At 47.6% G+C, this 18,091-nt stretch overlaps 1 protein-coding gene and 1 long non-coding RNA gene across 2 annotated transcripts in view; both read left to right on the forward strand.

The window, feature by feature from the left end:
• Positions 1-7,364: 7,364 nt before the first annotated feature.
• Positions 7,365-10,777, forward strand: LOC130679948 (phospholipid phosphatase-related protein type 2-like). Its single transcript, XM_057489553.1, has 4 exons — positions 7,365-7,418; positions 8,693-8,869; positions 9,447-9,569; positions 10,074-10,777. The coding sequence occupies exons 1-4, from the start codon at positions 7,365-7,367 to the stop codon at positions 10,104-10,106; spliced, it is 387 nt and encodes a 128-aa protein (XP_057345536.1). The 3' UTR covers positions 10,107-10,777.
• A 5,561-nt stretch (positions 10,778-16,338) lies between these two features.
• Positions 16,339-18,091, forward strand: part of LOC130680024 (uncharacterized) — a 48,295-nt gene continuing 46,542 nt past the window's right edge. Inside the window, exon 1 of the long non-coding RNA XR_008993022.1 lies at positions 16,339-16,402. This is a non-coding gene — a long non-coding RNA (uncharacterized LOC130680024). The remainder of the gene's footprint in view (positions 16,403-18,091) is intronic.

The following is an 18,091-nucleotide window of genomic DNA, read 5'->3' on the forward strand; positions in this document are numbered from 1 at the left end:
GTCGAATGTTTTTTCAGCACCTATGGGCGTGATCATGTGGTTTTTCTCCTCCTTTTTGTTGATGTGTTGGATGATGTTGATGGATTTTCTAATACTGTACCATCCTTGCTTCCCTGGAATAAGACCTACTTGTTCATGATGGATGATCTTTTTAATGTATTTTTGAGTTTGGTGTGCTAATATTTTGTTGATTATTTTTTTTCCTCAGAACCACTTTCCTTTTTTGTCTTTTCAATATACAAACTGTTTTTCCCACTATACCTGCTACACACACGCACACACACACTCACACACACACACACACACACACACACACATACATATACATATATGCATAAAGGTAGATTTTTCCTTTAGAGAACACACAAAATACAAAAAATTACCTTTGCAAATCTGTTAGCATCTGGAGCATATAAAATGTGTGTTCACCTGCTTTTTTTTTCACAAGGCTCCCCTGATCTCAATGAAGTGGCCAGTTGGAGTTTGTCTCCTCTTCTCTCTGGTCCATTGACTTCAGCCTGTACATACTGATTCTAGACTTCCTAGATAGTTCACAAACAGCTCCGGTGAAATTAACTTGAGGACAGTGTTTGAAAATGCCGAATTACACACTTTTTTGTGCCTGTTATTAAACGTTGTTTCCAGAAGATCAATCTTTTAATTACAGTGAGCTTCCCTACTGGTGGTTCTCAGTAACAAGAAGTGTATGGTGTGAGCTGACTGGAAAAACTAAAGAAGAAAAGCAATTTTTCTAGCACATTCCCTTTGCAAAAGTAACATCTCCAGGGTACTGAATAGAGTCTGGTCTTCACCAGCATATCTAAGGTTGGTCCTATAATCTCCATCAAAAACTTACCTTCATGAGTTCATGTTTGATAGGAAGAATGTATAATAGATAGATGCTAATACTTATTGTGTATTTGCTGTGCAATGGGAATTGTGCTAATCATGATAAATTACATACAATGAGGTTGGCTCTGTTATCCTTCCCTATTTTAGAAATGAGGAAACTAAGGCTATTCAACAGTTAATCTGTGGCCTTATAACAGTAAGTAGAGCACTATGTTAAATTTAGCTCTATCTTACCACAAAGGTAATGGTATTAACCCCTACCCCCTCCCTCCCTCCCTCCATCCCGCCTTCCTTCCTTCCTTCCTTCCTTCCCTCCTTCCGTCCTTCCTTCCTTTATTCATTTTTATTTTGTTATCATTAATCTACAATTACGTGAAGAACATTATGTTTACTAGGCTCCCCCCTACACGATGTCCTCCCCACAAACCCCATTACAATCACTGTTCATTAGCATAGTCCGTTGTTGTAGAATCACTACTTGTCTTCTCTGTGTTGCACAGCACTTCCCATGCCCCCCCCACATTATCCATGCTAACGGTAATGCCCCCTTTCTTTTTCCCCCTCATCCCTCCCTTCCCTCCCATCCTCTCCTGTCAATTTTCCTTTGATAACTGTTTGTCCATTCTTGGGTTCTGTGATTCTGCTGCTTTTTTGTTCCTTCAGTTTTTCTTTGTTCTTACACTCCACATATGAATGAGTGAAATCATTTGGTGCTTGTCTCTCTCTGACTGGCTTATTTCCCTGAGCATAATACCCTCTAGCTCCATCCATGCTGTTGCAAATGGTAGGAATTGTTTTCTTCTTATGGCTGAATAATATCCCATTGTGTATATGTACCACATCTTCTTTAGCCATTTGTCTACTGATGGACACTTAGGTTGCTTCCATTTCTTGGCTATTGTAAATTGTGCTACGATAAACATAGGGATGCATCTATCTTTTTCAAAGAGGGCTGCTGCATTCTTAGGGTAAATTCCTAGAAGTGGATTGTTGAGTATATTTTCATATATTCTTCTCAGTGATATTGGTCTGTAATATTCTTTTTCTGTGGTGTCTTTCCCTGGTTTTAGTATTAAGGTGATGGTGGCCTCATAGAATGAGTTTGGAAGTATTTCTTCTTCTACTTTTTGGGAAAGTTTAAGGAGGATGACTATTATATATTCACTACATGTTTGATTAAAGTCAGCAGTGCAGCCGTCTGGTTCTGGTGTTTTGTTCTTAGGTAGTTTTTTGATTGCCAGTTCAATTTTACTCCTTGTAATTGATGTGTTCAGATATTCTGTTTTTCTGGGTTAGCCTTGGAGGGTTGCATTTTTCTAGAAAGTTTTCCATTTCTTGTAGGTTATCCAGTGTATTGGCATATAATTTTTCATGGCATTCTTTCATAATTCTTTGTATTTCTGTGGTTACTGTAGTGGTTTTTCCTTTCTCATTTCTGATTCTGTTCATGTGTGCAGGCTCTTGTTTTTTCTTGACTAGTCTGCCGAGGGGTTTATCCATTTCATTTATTTTCTCCAGGAATCAGCTCCTGCGTTCATCGATTCTTTGTCTTGTTTCATTCTTCTAGGTTTTATTTATTTCTACTTCAATCTTTATTGTGTTCCTCCTCTTGCAGACTATGGGCCCCCATTTGTTCTTCTTTTTCTTGTGATAGTTTTCAGTTTAGACTATGCATATGGGATTGTGGTTCTCTCCTGAGGGAGGCCTGTATTGCAGTATACTTCCCTCTTAGCACCGCCTTGTCTGTGTCCTACGGATTTTGCGTTATTCAGTTATTGCTGTCATTTGTCTCCATATATTACTGGATCTCTGTTTTTATTCGATCATTGATCCATTGATTATTTATTTGCATATTTTTAAGACTCCATGCGGTGGTAGGCCTTTTCATTTTATTTGCATAATTTATTTCTAATTTCAAACCCTCGTGGTCTGAGAAGCTGCATCATTTTTGTGGGCTACTCCGGGATAACTTCGGAAGTGAGTATAGGCATCTGAGCCTGCTTTTTCTTTCTTTTCTGTCCTTCTAGAAGGAAGCTGTCTATGGCACACAACATCGGGCACTCGTCAGTTACTTAAATGGGACTAGCCCAGCTGCCGATCTCAAAGTCTCGAGTGACAGGTTCCCCTGCATCTCCCTCAGTGGATCCCCATCTCCCTTGGGAGCCGAGAAAGTCACCTGAGTGGAGGCCAGGATTCCCCTTCAGAGGCATCTCCTTGGACGCCAGGGACTGAGGAAGGCCGTGGGCACCTGCGAGAGTCTAGGCTGAGGGTGCACTTCAGCGGCTTCTCAAAGGTCCGCGTGTCTGGAATCAGACCCCGACAGCCCGACTGGGTATCCATGAGGAGTGTCTCTCTTTCTGTCTGCCTGACTTCCAGCCTGCTTCTCCAGGCCGCCCCAGCCTCTGGGTGAGGCAAGGGTGCTCTTTACATCCTTTCCTCACTCGATGTGTGCCTCTAAGTTCGTCAGTGCCCTGGACCCCATTGCTCAGCACCGCAGGGTAGGAAATCTATGCTTTGCTCTTATTCCTAACGAAATGCTGTACTTTTTTTTTTTTGTAGATTATTATTTTTTATTGAAGTGTAGTTGACACACAGTATTACATTAGTTTCAGGAGTACAACACAGTGATTCAACATTTATATACATGATAATTCTAGCTACCAGCTATCACCGTACAAAGTTGTTACAATATTTTGACTATATTCCTTATGCTATACATTACATCCCGGTTACTTATTTATTGTACAATTGGAAGTCTGTACTTTTTTTTTTTAGAGGGCATCTCTCATATTTATTGATCAAATGGTTCATAACAACAATAAAATTCTATGTAGGGGAGTCAATGCTCAATGCACCATCATTAATCCACCCCAAGCCTAATTTTCCAATCTTCTGAAGCATTTTGAACAAGTTCTTACATGGAGAACAAATTCTTACATTGTGAATAAGGTACACGGTGAACAGTACAAGGGCAGTCATCACAGAAACTTTCAGTTTTGCTCATGCATTATGAACTATAAACAATCAGTCCAAATATGAATATTTGTTTGATTTTTTTACTTGATTTATATGTGGATTCCAAATTTTTCTCTTTATTATTATTATTTTTAATAAAATGCTGAGGTGGTAGGAAGATGCAAGATAAAGGTAGACAACATAGTTTAGTGTTGTAAGAGAGCAAATGTAGATGATCAGGTGTGTGCCTGTAGACTATGGGTTGATCCAAGCTAGACATGGGCAATAAAACATCCACGGATGCAGAAGATTTCTCTCAGAGCAGGGGTGGTGAGGTTCTAAGCCTCACCTCTGTTGATCCCCAATTTCTCACCTGATGGCACCCCTGTGACTGTGCCTGTCTTAGGTTGTTCCTCCCTTGAGGAATCTTACCCGTCTCTGGCTAACCAGTCATCTTCCGGGGCCATACAGGGAAATGTAAAGTTGGTAAGTGAGAGAGAAGTCTTATTGTTTGAAAAGGTTAGCTTTTTACTTTTTTGCATATTTATGCCCTGTTTCTTCTATGCCCAGCATTTGTTTTGAGGTATCTTTACCACTTGGAGGAATTATGATACTCGGTAAATTCGATATGAGGCACGAATTCTATTTAAGGGTTGTAATTAGGAAGGAAGAAGAAAAGCTATAGAAGTAGCAGGCGGAAGAAATCGTGGGAAGATTGATTATTTCTTTCACATATCTTCTTGTAGAGTAACTTCAGCATGTATAGGTTTTAAACTACTAATTAAATTGCACACACTCATTAACATAATAGGAGTACAGTTACATAACCAAAGCAGACCTATAATTACCAGCCATCTCCAGTGAAAACAAGAAAACCAGTTAGGCACCTTAGGCATTTGTGAAAACTTATCTATGATATGGTGGATATTATCCAACTGAACTTGAACAGTCTGAGAGAAATCCGACAAATTAAAACAACCCATTCCTGGGGACTGTTCACATCCCATAGGTTCTTTTAACAGTACATATTCTGTAGTTGTAAGATTTTGTAGCGCTACAATTTGCACTTCTCCAAATTCTTGGTTGAGTTCCAACAGTATAGATCCAGTCAAATTTGTTGTTTTACTGTTTGCACAGGCCAGCTTAGATATCTCCTTCTTCATTCCCATGGCAAGTCCAGGAACTGGTGGGATGAGTGCAGCTACAACTGCAGCATCGCCTGGATCTTTGTTGAGGTTTTTTGATGATCATCTTCTGGTATGAGTCTTCCCGAGAGTGCTGATGTTGGAAGTTCTTTTTCATATCGTATCTTAGTTCATTGTCTGGGTAGCCAAATTAGGCTTTGATCCTCTGTATTAACACAAACAGACCCTTTGCCTACACTTTTATATGCCCTTTGTACCATTGTGTAGAACTCATTGGAAGTCACCACACAGGAACTGCTTTTTTGTTTGTTTGTTTGTTATCATTAGTCTACACTTACATGACGAATATTATGTTTACTAGGCTCTCCCCTATACCAGGTGCCCTGTAGAAACCCCTTTACAGACACTGTCCATCACCACAGGAAAATGTTGTAGAATCACTACTTGTCTTCTCTGTGTTGTACAGCCTTCCCATTTCTCCCATCCCCCAACACATGCTAATCTTAATATCCCCCTTCTTCTTTGCCCCCCTTACCCCTCCCTACCCATCCATCCTCCCTAGTCCCTTTCCCTTTGGTACCTGTTAGTCCATTCTCGGGTTCTGTGATTCCACTGCTGTTTTGTTCCTTCATATTTTCCTTTGTTCTTATACTCCACAGATGAGTGAAATCATTTGGTGCTTGTCTCTCTCTGACCGGCTTCTATCCCTGAGCATAATACCCTCTAGCTCCATCCATGTTGTTGCAGATGGTAGGATTTGTTTTCTTCTTATGGCTGAATAATATTCCATTGTGTATATGTACCACATCTTCTATAGCCATTCATCTACTGATGGCGGACACTTAGGTTGCTTCCATTTCTTGGCTGTTGTGAACAGTGCTGCGATAAACATAGGAGGATATCTGTCTTTTTCAAACTGGGCTGCTGCATTCTTAGGGTAAATTCCTAGAAGTGGATTGTTGAGTATTTTTGCATGAAATTTCCTCAGCGATATTGGTCTGTAATTTTCCTTTTCTGTGATGTCTTTGCCTGGTTTTGGTATTAAGGTGATGCTGGTCTCGTAGAATGAGTTTGGAAGTATTTCCTCTTCTACTTTTTGGAAAAGTTTAAGGAGGATGACTATTAGATCTTCACTACATGTTTGATTAAGGTCAGCGGTGCAGCCGTCTGGTTCTAGTGTTTTGCTCTTAGGTAGTTTTTTGATTGCCAGTTCAATTTTGTTCCTAGTAATTGATCTGTTCAGTTTTCTTTTCTTTCTGGGTTAGCCTTGGAGGGTTGCATTTTCCTAGAAAGTTGTCCATTTCTTGTAGGATATCCAGTGTGTTAGCATATGATTTTTCATGGCATTCTCTCATAATTCTTTGTATTTCTGTTTTTTCTGTAGTGATTTTTTTCTTTCTCATTTCTGATTCAATTTATGTGTGCAGGCTCTCGTTTTTTCTTGATGAGTCTGACTAGGGGTTTATCCATTTTGTTTATTTTCTCCAAGAATCAGTTCCTGCTTTCATCGATTCTTTGTGTTGTTTCATTCTTCTCAGTTTTATTTATTTCTGCTTCAATCTTTATTATGTTCCTCCTCCTGCTGAATATGGGCCCCATTTGTTCTTCTTTTTCTTGTTATAATAGTTTTCAATTTAGACTGCTCATAGGGGATTGTTCTTCTCTCCTGAGGTAGGCCTGTATTGCAGTATACTTCCCTCTTAGCACCGCCTTGTCTGTGTCCCACGGATTTTGTATTGTTCAGTTCTTGCTGCCATTTGTCTCCTTATATTGCTTGATCTCTGTTTTTATTCGGTCATTGATCCGTTGGTTATTCAGGAGCATGTTGTTAAGACTCCACGCGGTGGTAGGCTTTCTCATTTTACTTGCACAATTTATTTCTAGTTTCATACCCTTCTGGTGTGAGAAGCTGCATCATTTTTGTAGGCTCGTGCGGGATAACTTCGGAGGTGAGTATAGGCATCCGAGCGTGCCTTTTCTTTCACTGTCCTTATAGAAGGAAGCCGTCTATGGCAAACAACATCGGCGCTCGTCAGCCACTTAAATGGGACTAGCCTGGCTGCTGATCTCAAAGTCTCGAGCGACAGGTTCTCCTGCGTCTCCCTCAGTGGATCCCCCGTCTCCCTTGGGAGCCGGGAAAGTCACCTGAGTGGAGGCCAGGATTCCCCTTCAGAGGCATCTCCTTGATGCTAGGGACTGAGGAAGGCCGTGGGCACCTGCGAGAGTCTAGGCTGAGGCTGCGCTTCTGCGGCTCCTCAAAGGCCCTCGTGTCTGGAATCAGACCCCGACAGCCCGACTGGGTATCCATGAGGAGTGTCTCTCTTTCTGTCTGCTTGACTTCCAGCCTGCTTCTTCAGGCCGCCCCAGCCTCTGGGTGAGGCAAGGGTGCTCTTTACGTCCTTTACTCGCTCGATGTGTGTCTCTGACTTTGGCTGTGCCCCGGACCCCGTTGCTCATCACCGCAAGGTAGGAGATCTACGCTTCGCTCTTACTCCTGACGAAATGCTGTACTTGTTATCTCATAAAAAAGTGTCCAGTTCGTTGAAGAATGCTGTTGGTAATTTGAGGCTGATTGCATTGAATCTGTAGATTGCTTTAGGCAGGATGCGCATTTTGATAATACTAATTCATCCTAGGCAGGAGCATGGGATGAGTTTCCATTTGTTTGTGTCCTCTTTAGTATCTGTTAAGAGTGTCTTGTAGTTTTCAGGGTATGGTAGGTCTTTCAGTTCCTTGGTTAGGTTTATTCGTAGGTATTTTATTCTTGTTGATGCAATTGTGAATGGAATTGTTTTCCTGATTTCTCTTTCTGCTAGTTCATCGTTAGTGGCTAGGAAAGCAACAGGTTTCTGTGTATTAATTGTGTGTCCTGCAACTCTGCTGAATTCGGATATCAGTTCTAGTAGTTTTGGAGTGAAGTGTTTAGGGTTTTTTTTTATGTACGATAAATATCATGTCATTGGCAGATAGTGACAGTTTGACTTGTTCTTTACCAGTCTGGATGCGTTGTATTTTTTTGTTTCGTCTGATTGCCATGCCTAGGACCTCCAGTAGTATGTTAAATAGCAGTGGGGTGAGTGGGCATCCCTGTCCTGTTCCCGATGTCAGAGGAAAACTTTTCAGCTTCTCGCTGTTAAGTATGATATTGGCTGTGGGCTTGTCATATACGGCCTTTATTATGTTGAGGTACTTTCCCTGTATACACATTTTCTTGAAAGTTTTTATCATGAATTGATGTGGAGTATTGTCGAATGTTTTTTCAGCATCTTTGGACGTGATCATTTTTTTTTTGTCCTCCATTTTACTGATGTGGTGGATATTGTTCATGGATTTTCTAATAGTGTACCATCCTTGCATCCCTGGAATAAATCCTACTTGATCATGAGCTCTTGAACCTACCCCTTGAACCCCAATTCCACCCTCTAGTTCTGAAACTCCACCCCAAGCAAGCATCTTTCTGGGTGTGTGACTGATCCTGGGGATACCAGGCCCCAGAAATGTCCACTGCTCTTTGGTGCTCTGTGCACATCCCCGTCCCTGGAAGGACCCACTGGGAGTCCGTGACTCCATCCCCCAAACTCCTGTTCCCCTGGCTCCTTTTTCTGGAGACCCTGGCCTCAGCGTCCCAGTCCAGTGTCATTCCGGGGGATCCAGCCACTCCCCATAACCAGGAACGCAGTGTCCACTCGGGTTTGGCAGCTGCACCGCCCCATGTGACCTGACCGGTCTGGCTCCCACAGATGTACGTGACACTCGTGTTCTGTGTGAAGGGCTCCCGCCTGGTCAAATCCTTGCTCTGCCTGCCCCTGCTGTGCCCTGCCTTCCTGGTGGTCGTGGTCCGCGTGGCTGAGTACCGCAACCACTGTTCAGACATTCTGGCTGGCTTCCTTACCGGAGCAGCCATCGCCACCTTTCTGGTGAGCCACCTTCCCATCTGTCCCTGTATGGCAGACCCTCCATCAGCTCCATGACCCAAGAGGCAGGCCTGTGTGATGGTGGAGAGTATGGACCTGGGGCGAGTCTCTTAACCTTACGCTGCCTGGAGGTTTTCATCTGTGAAACGGGATGATAGGAAGAGGGCCAAGCAAGTGAAGCACTCGCTATGAGCACAAAATTGAAGGAGGCACAAACCCACTCAGTAATCAAGATAAATAGTATAGTAATGAAAACGTTTTAAAAATCAAAATTAATGCAGACAACACCTTGTCCAAAAATACTGAAGTTTTAAATGCAGACAGTATCCGATTCTGCTCTTGCACAACTTGGCCTTACTTGCCTTCACCTTCTTCCCACCCTTTGGACTAAGTAACAGTACCTACCTCTTGGTAAAATGGAAAGAACAGTGGTGCCATATAGGAAGCGCCATAAAAATGTTAGCTGCTTTTTGAAACCTGAGCCTCAGTTTCCTTATCTGAAAAATGGGGATGGTATTTATACAACTCCTACTTATTGGCCTCTGGCCTCAACATGCAAACTGCCCTCCCTCTGCCCCAGGTCACCTGTGTCGTGCACAACTTCCAGAGCCGGCTGCCTTCTGGCCGAAGGCTCTCCCCCTGGGAGGACTTGGGCCAAGCCCCCACCATGGAGAGCCCCCTCGAGAAGTTAAGTGTGGCCCAGGTAAGGGGGGCTGGGGGCCGCTCCCCGCTGGAGAGGGTGGTAGCTGGATGGGGACCAGGGAGGCAGGAAGTTAGGCAAGAGATGGGGATCTCAGGGCCATGGGGGGTGGGCAATGGCTCATCTCTGCGGGCCTAGGTCCTGGGGGACAGTCCCAGAAACAAGTGCCCGTCTCCTCTCTCCCTCCCAAGGGGATATGATTAATCCTGAGAATCCTGGTTGGTGTTTCCATTGGGCTTTCTGCCCAATGCGCCCCCTCGTGGTTGTGGCCGGCAGGGCCTGGGGGGCCGCTAGCCCCTTCCCTCTGCCTGTTTGTCTCAAAAACCTTAGGCCTGCAGGCCGCATTGGACACCGGCACGGCTCACCCCACCCAGTGAGTGCCGAGGGAGTGGGGGGTAACCAGGGGGGACTTCCAGATGGCAGTCACTGCCGCAGAGGTCTCCCCTATGTTCTCGTGGTCCCTTCCCAAGCTTTCTGATGCCCCGATCTCTGCTCCCTGACCCTCAGAGCCACAGAACTGCACCCGCCGTGGCCACCTGATCCCCAGCTGCGTGTCCTCCAGGGCTCCAGCCATGTGTTCGTCGCCCCGTGTGCCGCGCCCTCGGTTGAGGTCTGAGCCGACACCGCTGCCCCTGCCCCTGCCTCTGCGTGCACCAGCTCCCAGCCAGGGCCCCTCACCCTCCTCCCCGGGGCCTGGGGGGCCAGGTGGGGGAGGCGGACGTGGTCGGAAGCTGCTGCTGCCCACACCTCTACTGCGGGACCTGTACACCCTGAGCGGACTCTACCCCTCCCCTTTTCACCGGGACAACTTCAGCCCTTACCTATTTGCCAGCCGTGACCACCTGCTGTGAGGCCCCACCACCCACCCAGAACCTACCCGCTCCCCATTTCTCCCCTGCCACGCGTGTGTGTGCGTGTGCCGTGTGAGTGCCAAAGCCCCCTGTCCCCAAACCAGCCAGGCCCAGATATCAGCCTGGCTGGGAGGACATTAGGGGGACCCTCCGCCTCTCTTGTCCTCTGGGACCATCCAAGGGGCATAACTAGGAGGTGGGCCTCTAGGGTGGCTCCTTTAAGAGCCAAAACCTGACCCTATTGGCCACTGCCAGCCAGTGGGGACCCCCAGTTCTCAGAATTCTAAGCAAAAGGACTTTACTTCAGCCAATGGGAAACTCCCCCGTCAATTCTTAGAATCTCAGGCAGAGGGCAACTCCAGGCAGTGTTCAGCGTCAGAACAACCAGTAGGAGTCCTTGGTTTTCAGAATTTCTAAGGTGGGTGGGTATGATTCCAGTCAATGGGGGACGCCAGTGTCATAGCGCGTGCCAAGGAGAGGAGGGAGGTGGGATCATCCTTTGTCACTGGGTCTTCTCAGAATGAGAATGCTCAGCAGGAGGGTGGGGGCAGGCTCCCCCGCGGCAGGGTCCTTGGCGCACCTATTCCTATCTCAGCCCCGCCTCCATGTGCAACCTCTCACTGAGTCCCTCCTAACTCCCTACTTACGCAGGGCTAGCCCCAGTTCAGAGGTTTTTGGGCTTCATGGTGCTGTGCTTCCCCTTGCCTGAGCCTGGGTCACTGTAAACCCTTCTGTTAGTTATTAGGGCTGTGGGAAGGGGCCTGTTTTTCCTGGAAACCACCCCTGTTCTCCACACCATTCCCCATGCCTCAGCCTCATGCTTATGTGCCATTATAGAGGACATGGGTGGAGCAGAGAGGGCTCCCCCTCCTCGGGCAGCCAAAGGTACTGGGCAGAGGAGAAACTGCCCCACCTTTCCTGCTCCCTCCTCATCTTTAATAAAGACTTGTTTGTAACAGAAGTTTGGCCACTTGCCTTCCTTCCCTGGGTTGCAAGGAAGAAGAACTTTAATCATGGATCTAGGTGTTGGTGAGTCTGGGTGTGGGTGTGTCTGAGGGCAACTGTGGAAAGGCATTGTGGGACCAAGGAGCTAACGACTTGGTTTTAAATCCTGACTCAGTATTTTCTGGTTGTGTGGCCTCTGCAAAGTTACTTAACTTCTCTGCTGGTTTCTTTTTTTTCAATTTTTTAAATTTTGGTATCACTAATATACAATCACACGAGCAACATTGTGGTTACTAGCTTCCCCCCATTATCAAGGCCCCACCACATACCCCATTACAGTCACTGTCCATCAGCGTAGTGAGATGCTATAGAGTCACCACTTGCCTTCTCTGGGCTATACTGCCTTCCCCGTGTCCCCCCTACATGATGTATGCGAATCGTAATGCCCCTTAGTCCCCTTCTCCCTCCCTTCCCACCCACCCTCCCCAGTCCCTTTTCCTTTGGCAACTGTTAGTCCATTCTTGGGTTCTGTGAGTCCGCTGCTGTTTTGTTCCTTCAGTTTTTGCTTTGTTCTTATGCTCCACAGATCTTTATCTTTTCTTTAACTGTCAAATGTGGACATCCCCACACAAACACACAAACATGTGGTGAGGGGCCTCACATGACTGTCTTTTCCAGGCATCTGGCCTCCTTCTGACCATGGCCATGGTGCAGAGGGCACAGGGAATAGGGCCAGGGCACTAAGAATCTCCAAGCCAAACCCCTAGCTGCATGGATGCAAGCAGGGGTTCTGATAGTGATGTTGTGCTGAGACCCAACCTCTGAGGACCCAGTGGAGACCAGGGAGGGTAGGAGCAGGCAGGCAGCCACACAACAACACCCACCCCTACACCGTGGCTCTGCGGTGCTCCAGATAGGCCATTCGGGACTCCGCGTCATCCAGGAACTAGGAGAGGGGAGTCGGCTTCCCTCCCTTCCTCCTTCATCCATTCAGCACTCTGGAGCAGCTACTGTGTGCCAGGTGCTGTTTAGTTAGGCACAGGGGCCACAGCAGTGAACAGAACAGATGCCAGTCCCTGCCCTCTGGGAGCCCACCTTCTACTAGGGAGAGACGGAGAATAAGCAAGGGAAGTATGATAGGTACAAAGCCACAATTCCAGATTTCAACAAGGTCTATAAACCAAGATTTCTTTCCTAATTCACGTGTGGCAAATCCTGACCTGGACTGACATGTAGTTATTATAGCCTTTATTAACGTGATGTGGATACCCTTATGTTTTGTTACAGACAAAGTGGTTGATTTTGAGATATTATCCCAGGTCCCACTAGGTGTATTATGCAATATGTAGTATTTATACCATAGTACCACTCACAAATCTGAAAAATTCTGAATTCCAAACTCTAGGTTCAAGGATTTAGGTCAAGGATTGGGATATTTGATATATCAGACCTTGATAATGATAAGAACACTTAGCTGGAGAAGACAATGGGATAACTGGAATAGGGACACAGTTTGCACTTTAAAGAGGGTAGTCAGGGAAATTCCAGGCAGAGGGAACAACGAGCGTGAAGGCCCTGAGGTGGTAATGTACCTGATGTGTTCAGGGAACAGAGAGGTGTGTGGCTGGAACTGAGCAAGTGGAAGGGCAGGGAGAGGGAGAGGAGATGGAGGAGGTGCTGGGGCTGAATAAATGAAATGGGAGTAGGAGAGGGCTGAAGGCAGAGGAGGGGCAGCGTCCTGCTGCACCGACCAGACCGCCTGTTTCCAGGGTTTGCACACCTCAGACCTGCGGTCCCCCCTGTTGCACAGCTTCTGTGTGCGACAGAGAAGCAAAACTTGAGCACAGAGGACAGCACCCAGAACCGCCCGTCTGCCTCCGTCCGTGGTCCTGATGTTAAGCGCGGGCCAAGAAAGAGTGAAGTGGGGGCTGCTGGACACAGAAGTGTTTGGCCCTGCTAGAGAGGGTGGAGACAGCAACCCTTGCCTTGCCGACAACCCCACCCCAAAATGGATAGGTAGCAAACCCAGACTAACGTTACACACTTATTCAAGTCTTCTTGACATGCCCCTGCGGTCTCACAGCATCTCAAAGTCATTAAAACTGAGCTCTGGTTTTAATATCAACCAGACCGTGGCCCCTGTCTGCTCAAACCTTCTTGAGGTTCCTCACAGCCTTCTGTGTCAAAGCCAATGCCTCAGGGCGCCTTCCCTTAGAAGGCTCTTCCCCCACGTATCTGCATGGTTGAATCCCCTCAGCTCCTTCAAGCCTTTCCCCAAATGTTACCTTCTCAGTGAGGCCTGCCCCTACCACCCTATTCAAAATTGCAAAAAGAAAACAAGTGGCCCTTCCAACTTGCCTTCCCCGTACAAACTTTTTCTGCATACACTTACCATGTGCTTAGAGACTGTTTAAACCCCTCGTTATGCTCAGTGGTCATTATCTCCTTCCTCGCTAGGATGTAAGCTCCACCAGGACAGAGACTTGTCTGTTCTCTGCTCACACCCACATGCCTAGGACAGGGCCCAGCACACAGTAGGTTCTCAATAAATATTCATTGAATGAACTAATTGCTTGAGCTGCTAATCAATGAAGGAGAAGCACAGATTGTCCCCGAGCTATCCTTCATCTAAGGAGCCCCTCTAAGGTAAGCATCCTTCCAATAGGACATGAAGAGGGGATTCTGAGAAGTGAAAGAAGTACTGCATGCACAAGAAATAGGCCAAATGTATGCATCTCTGCCAATGTATTCAGCCTATATTATTGAGCACCTACTGTGTGCCAGGTGTAATTCTAGGTGGGAACCCAGCAGGGAACAAAATAATGACTACCGTGGTGGAGCTGAAATTTAGCCAGCAGAGAAGCTATAAAATAAATTCATAGCATTGGAAGTGATGTTATCTGAAGAGAAACAAAGGTGGATAAACAGTTAAAGAGTGAAGGGTGTGTGATTTTACACAGGTGGTCAGGGAAAGTCTCTCTGAGTAGGTGATGGTTAAGCAGAGACCTGAATAGGAGCAGGAAAATGAGCCACAGGGATGTCTTGGAGCTAAGTGCTCTGGGTTGTGATCATCACGCTCCTGTGCACGTAACTGTGCATATAACTGTGCACGTGATGTTGCAAAGTGAGTCGAATTATGGTTGGGAAGCATTTGACAAGGCAGTGTAACAGTGTGCAGGTTATGTGTGTAGTAGCAATGGTATGGTTGTATCAGTGTATTCTGGTGTATGGGAACGTGAATGTGGAAGACTGTGTATGGGATGCTTTGTGTCAAGATCAGGAAGGGCTGTGAGCTTGTGGGTGATGGGGATTCTGGAAGTGCAGTACATGCAGAGTCCTAGTGTGTGTGTGTGTGTGTGTGTGTGTGTGTGGTGTGTGTGGAGGGGTGTGCGGGTGCCCAGCTGTGTGGGTGGGTGTATTGGAGCATGTTGTGGAGCCATTTCCTGGCCTCAGAGGGAGAGAGAAAGCCCAGAAAAATCTCAGTTCCGCCCTGCCCCTGGGTCTCCTGGCAACGCACCACTTTGAAGTTACCAGAAAACAGAGTTGCCAGGGTAACCGGGTGAGTGACAGCCCTGGGGCGAAGCCAGAGATCGCTGGAGCCATCACCTTTATCCTTCCTCTCACCCAGTTACTCATCACCCTACCTTCCTTTCTTCGTTCATTCATTTAACGAGCACATACTGAAAATCTACAATGAGCTGGTTATTGCTCTGGACGCTGCAGATACCAAAGTGAACGAGACGAACAAGGTCCTCGCCCTGGCTCTCTCCCTCTTCCTGCTCTGTCTCTCCTGGCACCTTGTTTGGTCTATGGCCCTGCTTCTTCCATACCCCAAACAGGATCCACGGAGCCCCCAGACTCAAAGAACCCAAGAATGGACTGACAGTTACCAAACGGAAAGGGACCGGGGAGGTGGGTGGGAAGGGAGGGATAAGGGGGAAAAGGGGCATTACGATTAGCACACATAATGTAGCGGGGGGACACGAGAAAGGCAGTAAATACAGAGAAGACAAGTAATGATTGTACAACATCTTACTACGCTGATGGACAGTGACTGTAATGGGGTGTGTGGGGAAACTTGATAATGGGGGGAATCTAGTAAGCACATTGTTGCTCATGTGACTGTGTATTAATGACACCAAATTGAATAAATAAATAAATACAAATAACACGTGGGTCATGTCATGAAAAATTAGAAAGTACTTTGAACGAAATGAAAGTCCCGCCTGACAGCCCTCGCGGCCAATGAGCGTGCAGCGTCCCGCGCAGGCCCGCCCCCGTGTGAAGGCCGTCAGGGCCAATGAGCGTGGGGCGTCCGAATCTGGCCCTCCCCCGACTGACGGCACTCCAGGCCAATGAGGGAGCGGCTCCGCGGAGCAGGTAGCCATTGGGCGCGCGCGCGCAGAAAACGAATATCCGGCGGCTGCATACTAGCTGCAGCCGCCACATTGAAGTCAGTAGGTTCGCCCTGTGCCGCCAGGAGGAGCTGCTCCCGCGGCTCAGTCCGTGCTCCGGTCCGCCGTCCGTATCCGGGCGCCTCTGGCCCGTCCGCGCTGCGAACCCGGCGGAGCCCAGATGGTGGACCCGCGCTGTGCTCGGCTGCGCCTTCCTCCCTGCGCGGAGGCGCTGGCGGCACCTACCTCGCCCGCTGGGCCCCCGCCGCCGCACTCGCCGCTTCGCGTCTCTCCCGCGGTGTGCGGAGTGCTGCGATTGACCCTGACGTAGAGCCGCCGCCACGGCCGGACCTGCGCCCGTCCAGGTCGGCCGCCTCCAGCCTGGCGCCGTCGCGCAGCGCGACCAGGAACCCCGATGCGGCAGCGGTCCTGGCTTTGGCTTCGTCGGCCGCCGCGGAGCAACCGTGCAGGAGCAGCTCGTCGGCCGCAGCGCGTGCGGCCGCCTATTCCCCGCCGACCGCTTCGCCAAGGCCGCCGAGAGCCCGGCCGGGAAGCGGCTTCGGCCGCCGGAGATCTGCGGCGGAGCGTCCAGAGCGGGCCCCGCTTCAGGGGTGAAGGCGACAGCGACGGCTCTGTGGGCCACAAGGTACGTGGCGGCGGGGACCCCTGCCTCCGCCTGCGGGCGCGGTGGTGCCGGTGAGGGGGCGGTCGTGGGAGGGCCCGGCGGGCGGCGCGGGGCCCGCGGGGCCGTGGGGCGGCCGACGCGCGTGCTGGGTCCTCGCTGGGCCCGGCTCGGGGCCGCTCCGCCGACCCGCGGCGCCGCCCGGGACGGGGCCGCAGGCGGAGGGGCCGGGGTCCGCGCAGGCGGGGAGGCCGGCGGGCGTCTCGCCGCGTGTGGAGGTTTTCGGCGGCGGCCTCTAGGGCGAGGGCCGGGCGAGCAGAGGGTCAGGCGGGACCCGCGGCGGGGCGGCGGGGGACAGGCCGCCGGAGGCCGCGCCTTCAGAATTAAGTGTTTTCCTGAGGTGCCTGTCGTCCTTGCCATTTGGGATTCCCGATTCAGTTTCCTGGCTGGTCATTGGTCTGTTCAGGTTTTGTTTCTTCCTGGGTCAGCCGTGGGAGGTTGCGTTTTCCTAGAAAGCTGACCATCTTCTAGGTTCTCCACTTTGTTACCATATAATTTTTCATAGTATTCTCTCATAATTCTTCATATTTCTGTGGTGTCAGTAGTGATTTTTCCTTTCTCATTTCTGATTCTGTTCACGTGTGTAGACTCTCTTTTTATTGGTAAGTCTGGCTAGGGGTTTACTATTTTGTTTATTTTCTCGAAGAACCAGCTCCTGCTTTCATTGATTCTCTCTATTGTTTTATTCTTCTCTATTTTATTTATTTCTGCTCTAATCATTATTATGTCCCTCCTCCTCCTGACTTTGGGCCTCATTTGTTCATCTTTTTCTAGTTTAGTGAAATGTGAGTTTAGACTGTTCATATGGGATTGTTGTTCTTTCCTGAGGTAGGCCTGTGGTGCAATATACTTCCTTCTTACCAGCGCCTTCGCTGAGTCGCACAGATTTTGCATTGTTGAATTATTGTTGTTATTTGTTTCCATATATTGCTTGATCTCTGTCTTTATTTGGTCATTGATCTACTGGTTATTTAGGAGCATGTCGTTAAGCCTCCATGTGATTGTAGGCCATTTCGCTGCCTTTGTGTAATTAATTTCTAGTTCCATACCCTTGTGGTCTGAGAAGCTGGTTGGTACAATTTCCATCTTTTCGAATTTCCTGAGGCTCTTTTTGTGGCCTAGTGTATGATCTATTCTTGAAAATGTTCCATGTGCACTTGAGAAGAATGTGTATCCTGCTGCTTTTGAGTGGAGAGTTCTGTAGATGTGTAAGGTCCATCTGTTCTAATGTGTTGTTCAATGCCTCTGTCTCCTTACTTATTTTCTGTCTGGTTGATGTGTTCTTTGGAGTGAGTGGAGTGTTGAAGTCTCCTAAAATGAATGCATTGCATTCTATTTCGCCTTTCAATTCTGTTAGTATTTGTTTCACATATGTAGGTGCTCCTGTGTTGGGTGCATATTTCTAATGGTTATATCCTCTTGTTGGATTGACCCCTTTATCATTATGTAATGTCCGTCCTTGTCTCTTGTGACTTTCTTTGTTTTAAAGTCTAGTTTGTTCAATACAAGTACTGCAACACCTGCTTGTATCTCCCTATTAGTTGCATGAAATATCTTTTTCCATCCCTTCACTCTTAGTCTGTGTATGTCTTTGGGTTTGAAGCGAGTCTCTTGTAGACAGTATATACATGGGTCTTGTTTTTTTTATCCACT

This window comes from Manis pentadactyla, chromosome 12 (assembly GCF_030020395.1).
Source record: "Manis pentadactyla isolate mManPen7 chromosome 12, mManPen7.hap1, whole genome shotgun sequence".
NCBI lineage: Eukaryota > Metazoa > Chordata > Mammalia > Pholidota > Manidae > Manis > Manis pentadactyla.

Excerpts from the sequence above, each read along its gene's own strand:
- LOC130679948 (XM_057489553.1), top strand. The coding sequence starts at position 7,365 with ATGTGTGTCTCTGACTTTGGCTGTGCCCCGGACCCCGTTGCTCATCAC. Across the intron at positions 8,870-9,446 it reads CAGCCATCGCCACCTTTCTG|GTCACCTGTGTCGTGCACAA; the intron begins GTGAGCCACCTT and ends CCTCTGCCCCAG. Across the intron at positions 9,570-10,073 it reads AGAAGTTAAGTGTGGCCCAG|AGCCACAGAACTGCACCCGC; the intron begins GTAAGGGGGGCT and ends CCTGACCCTCAG.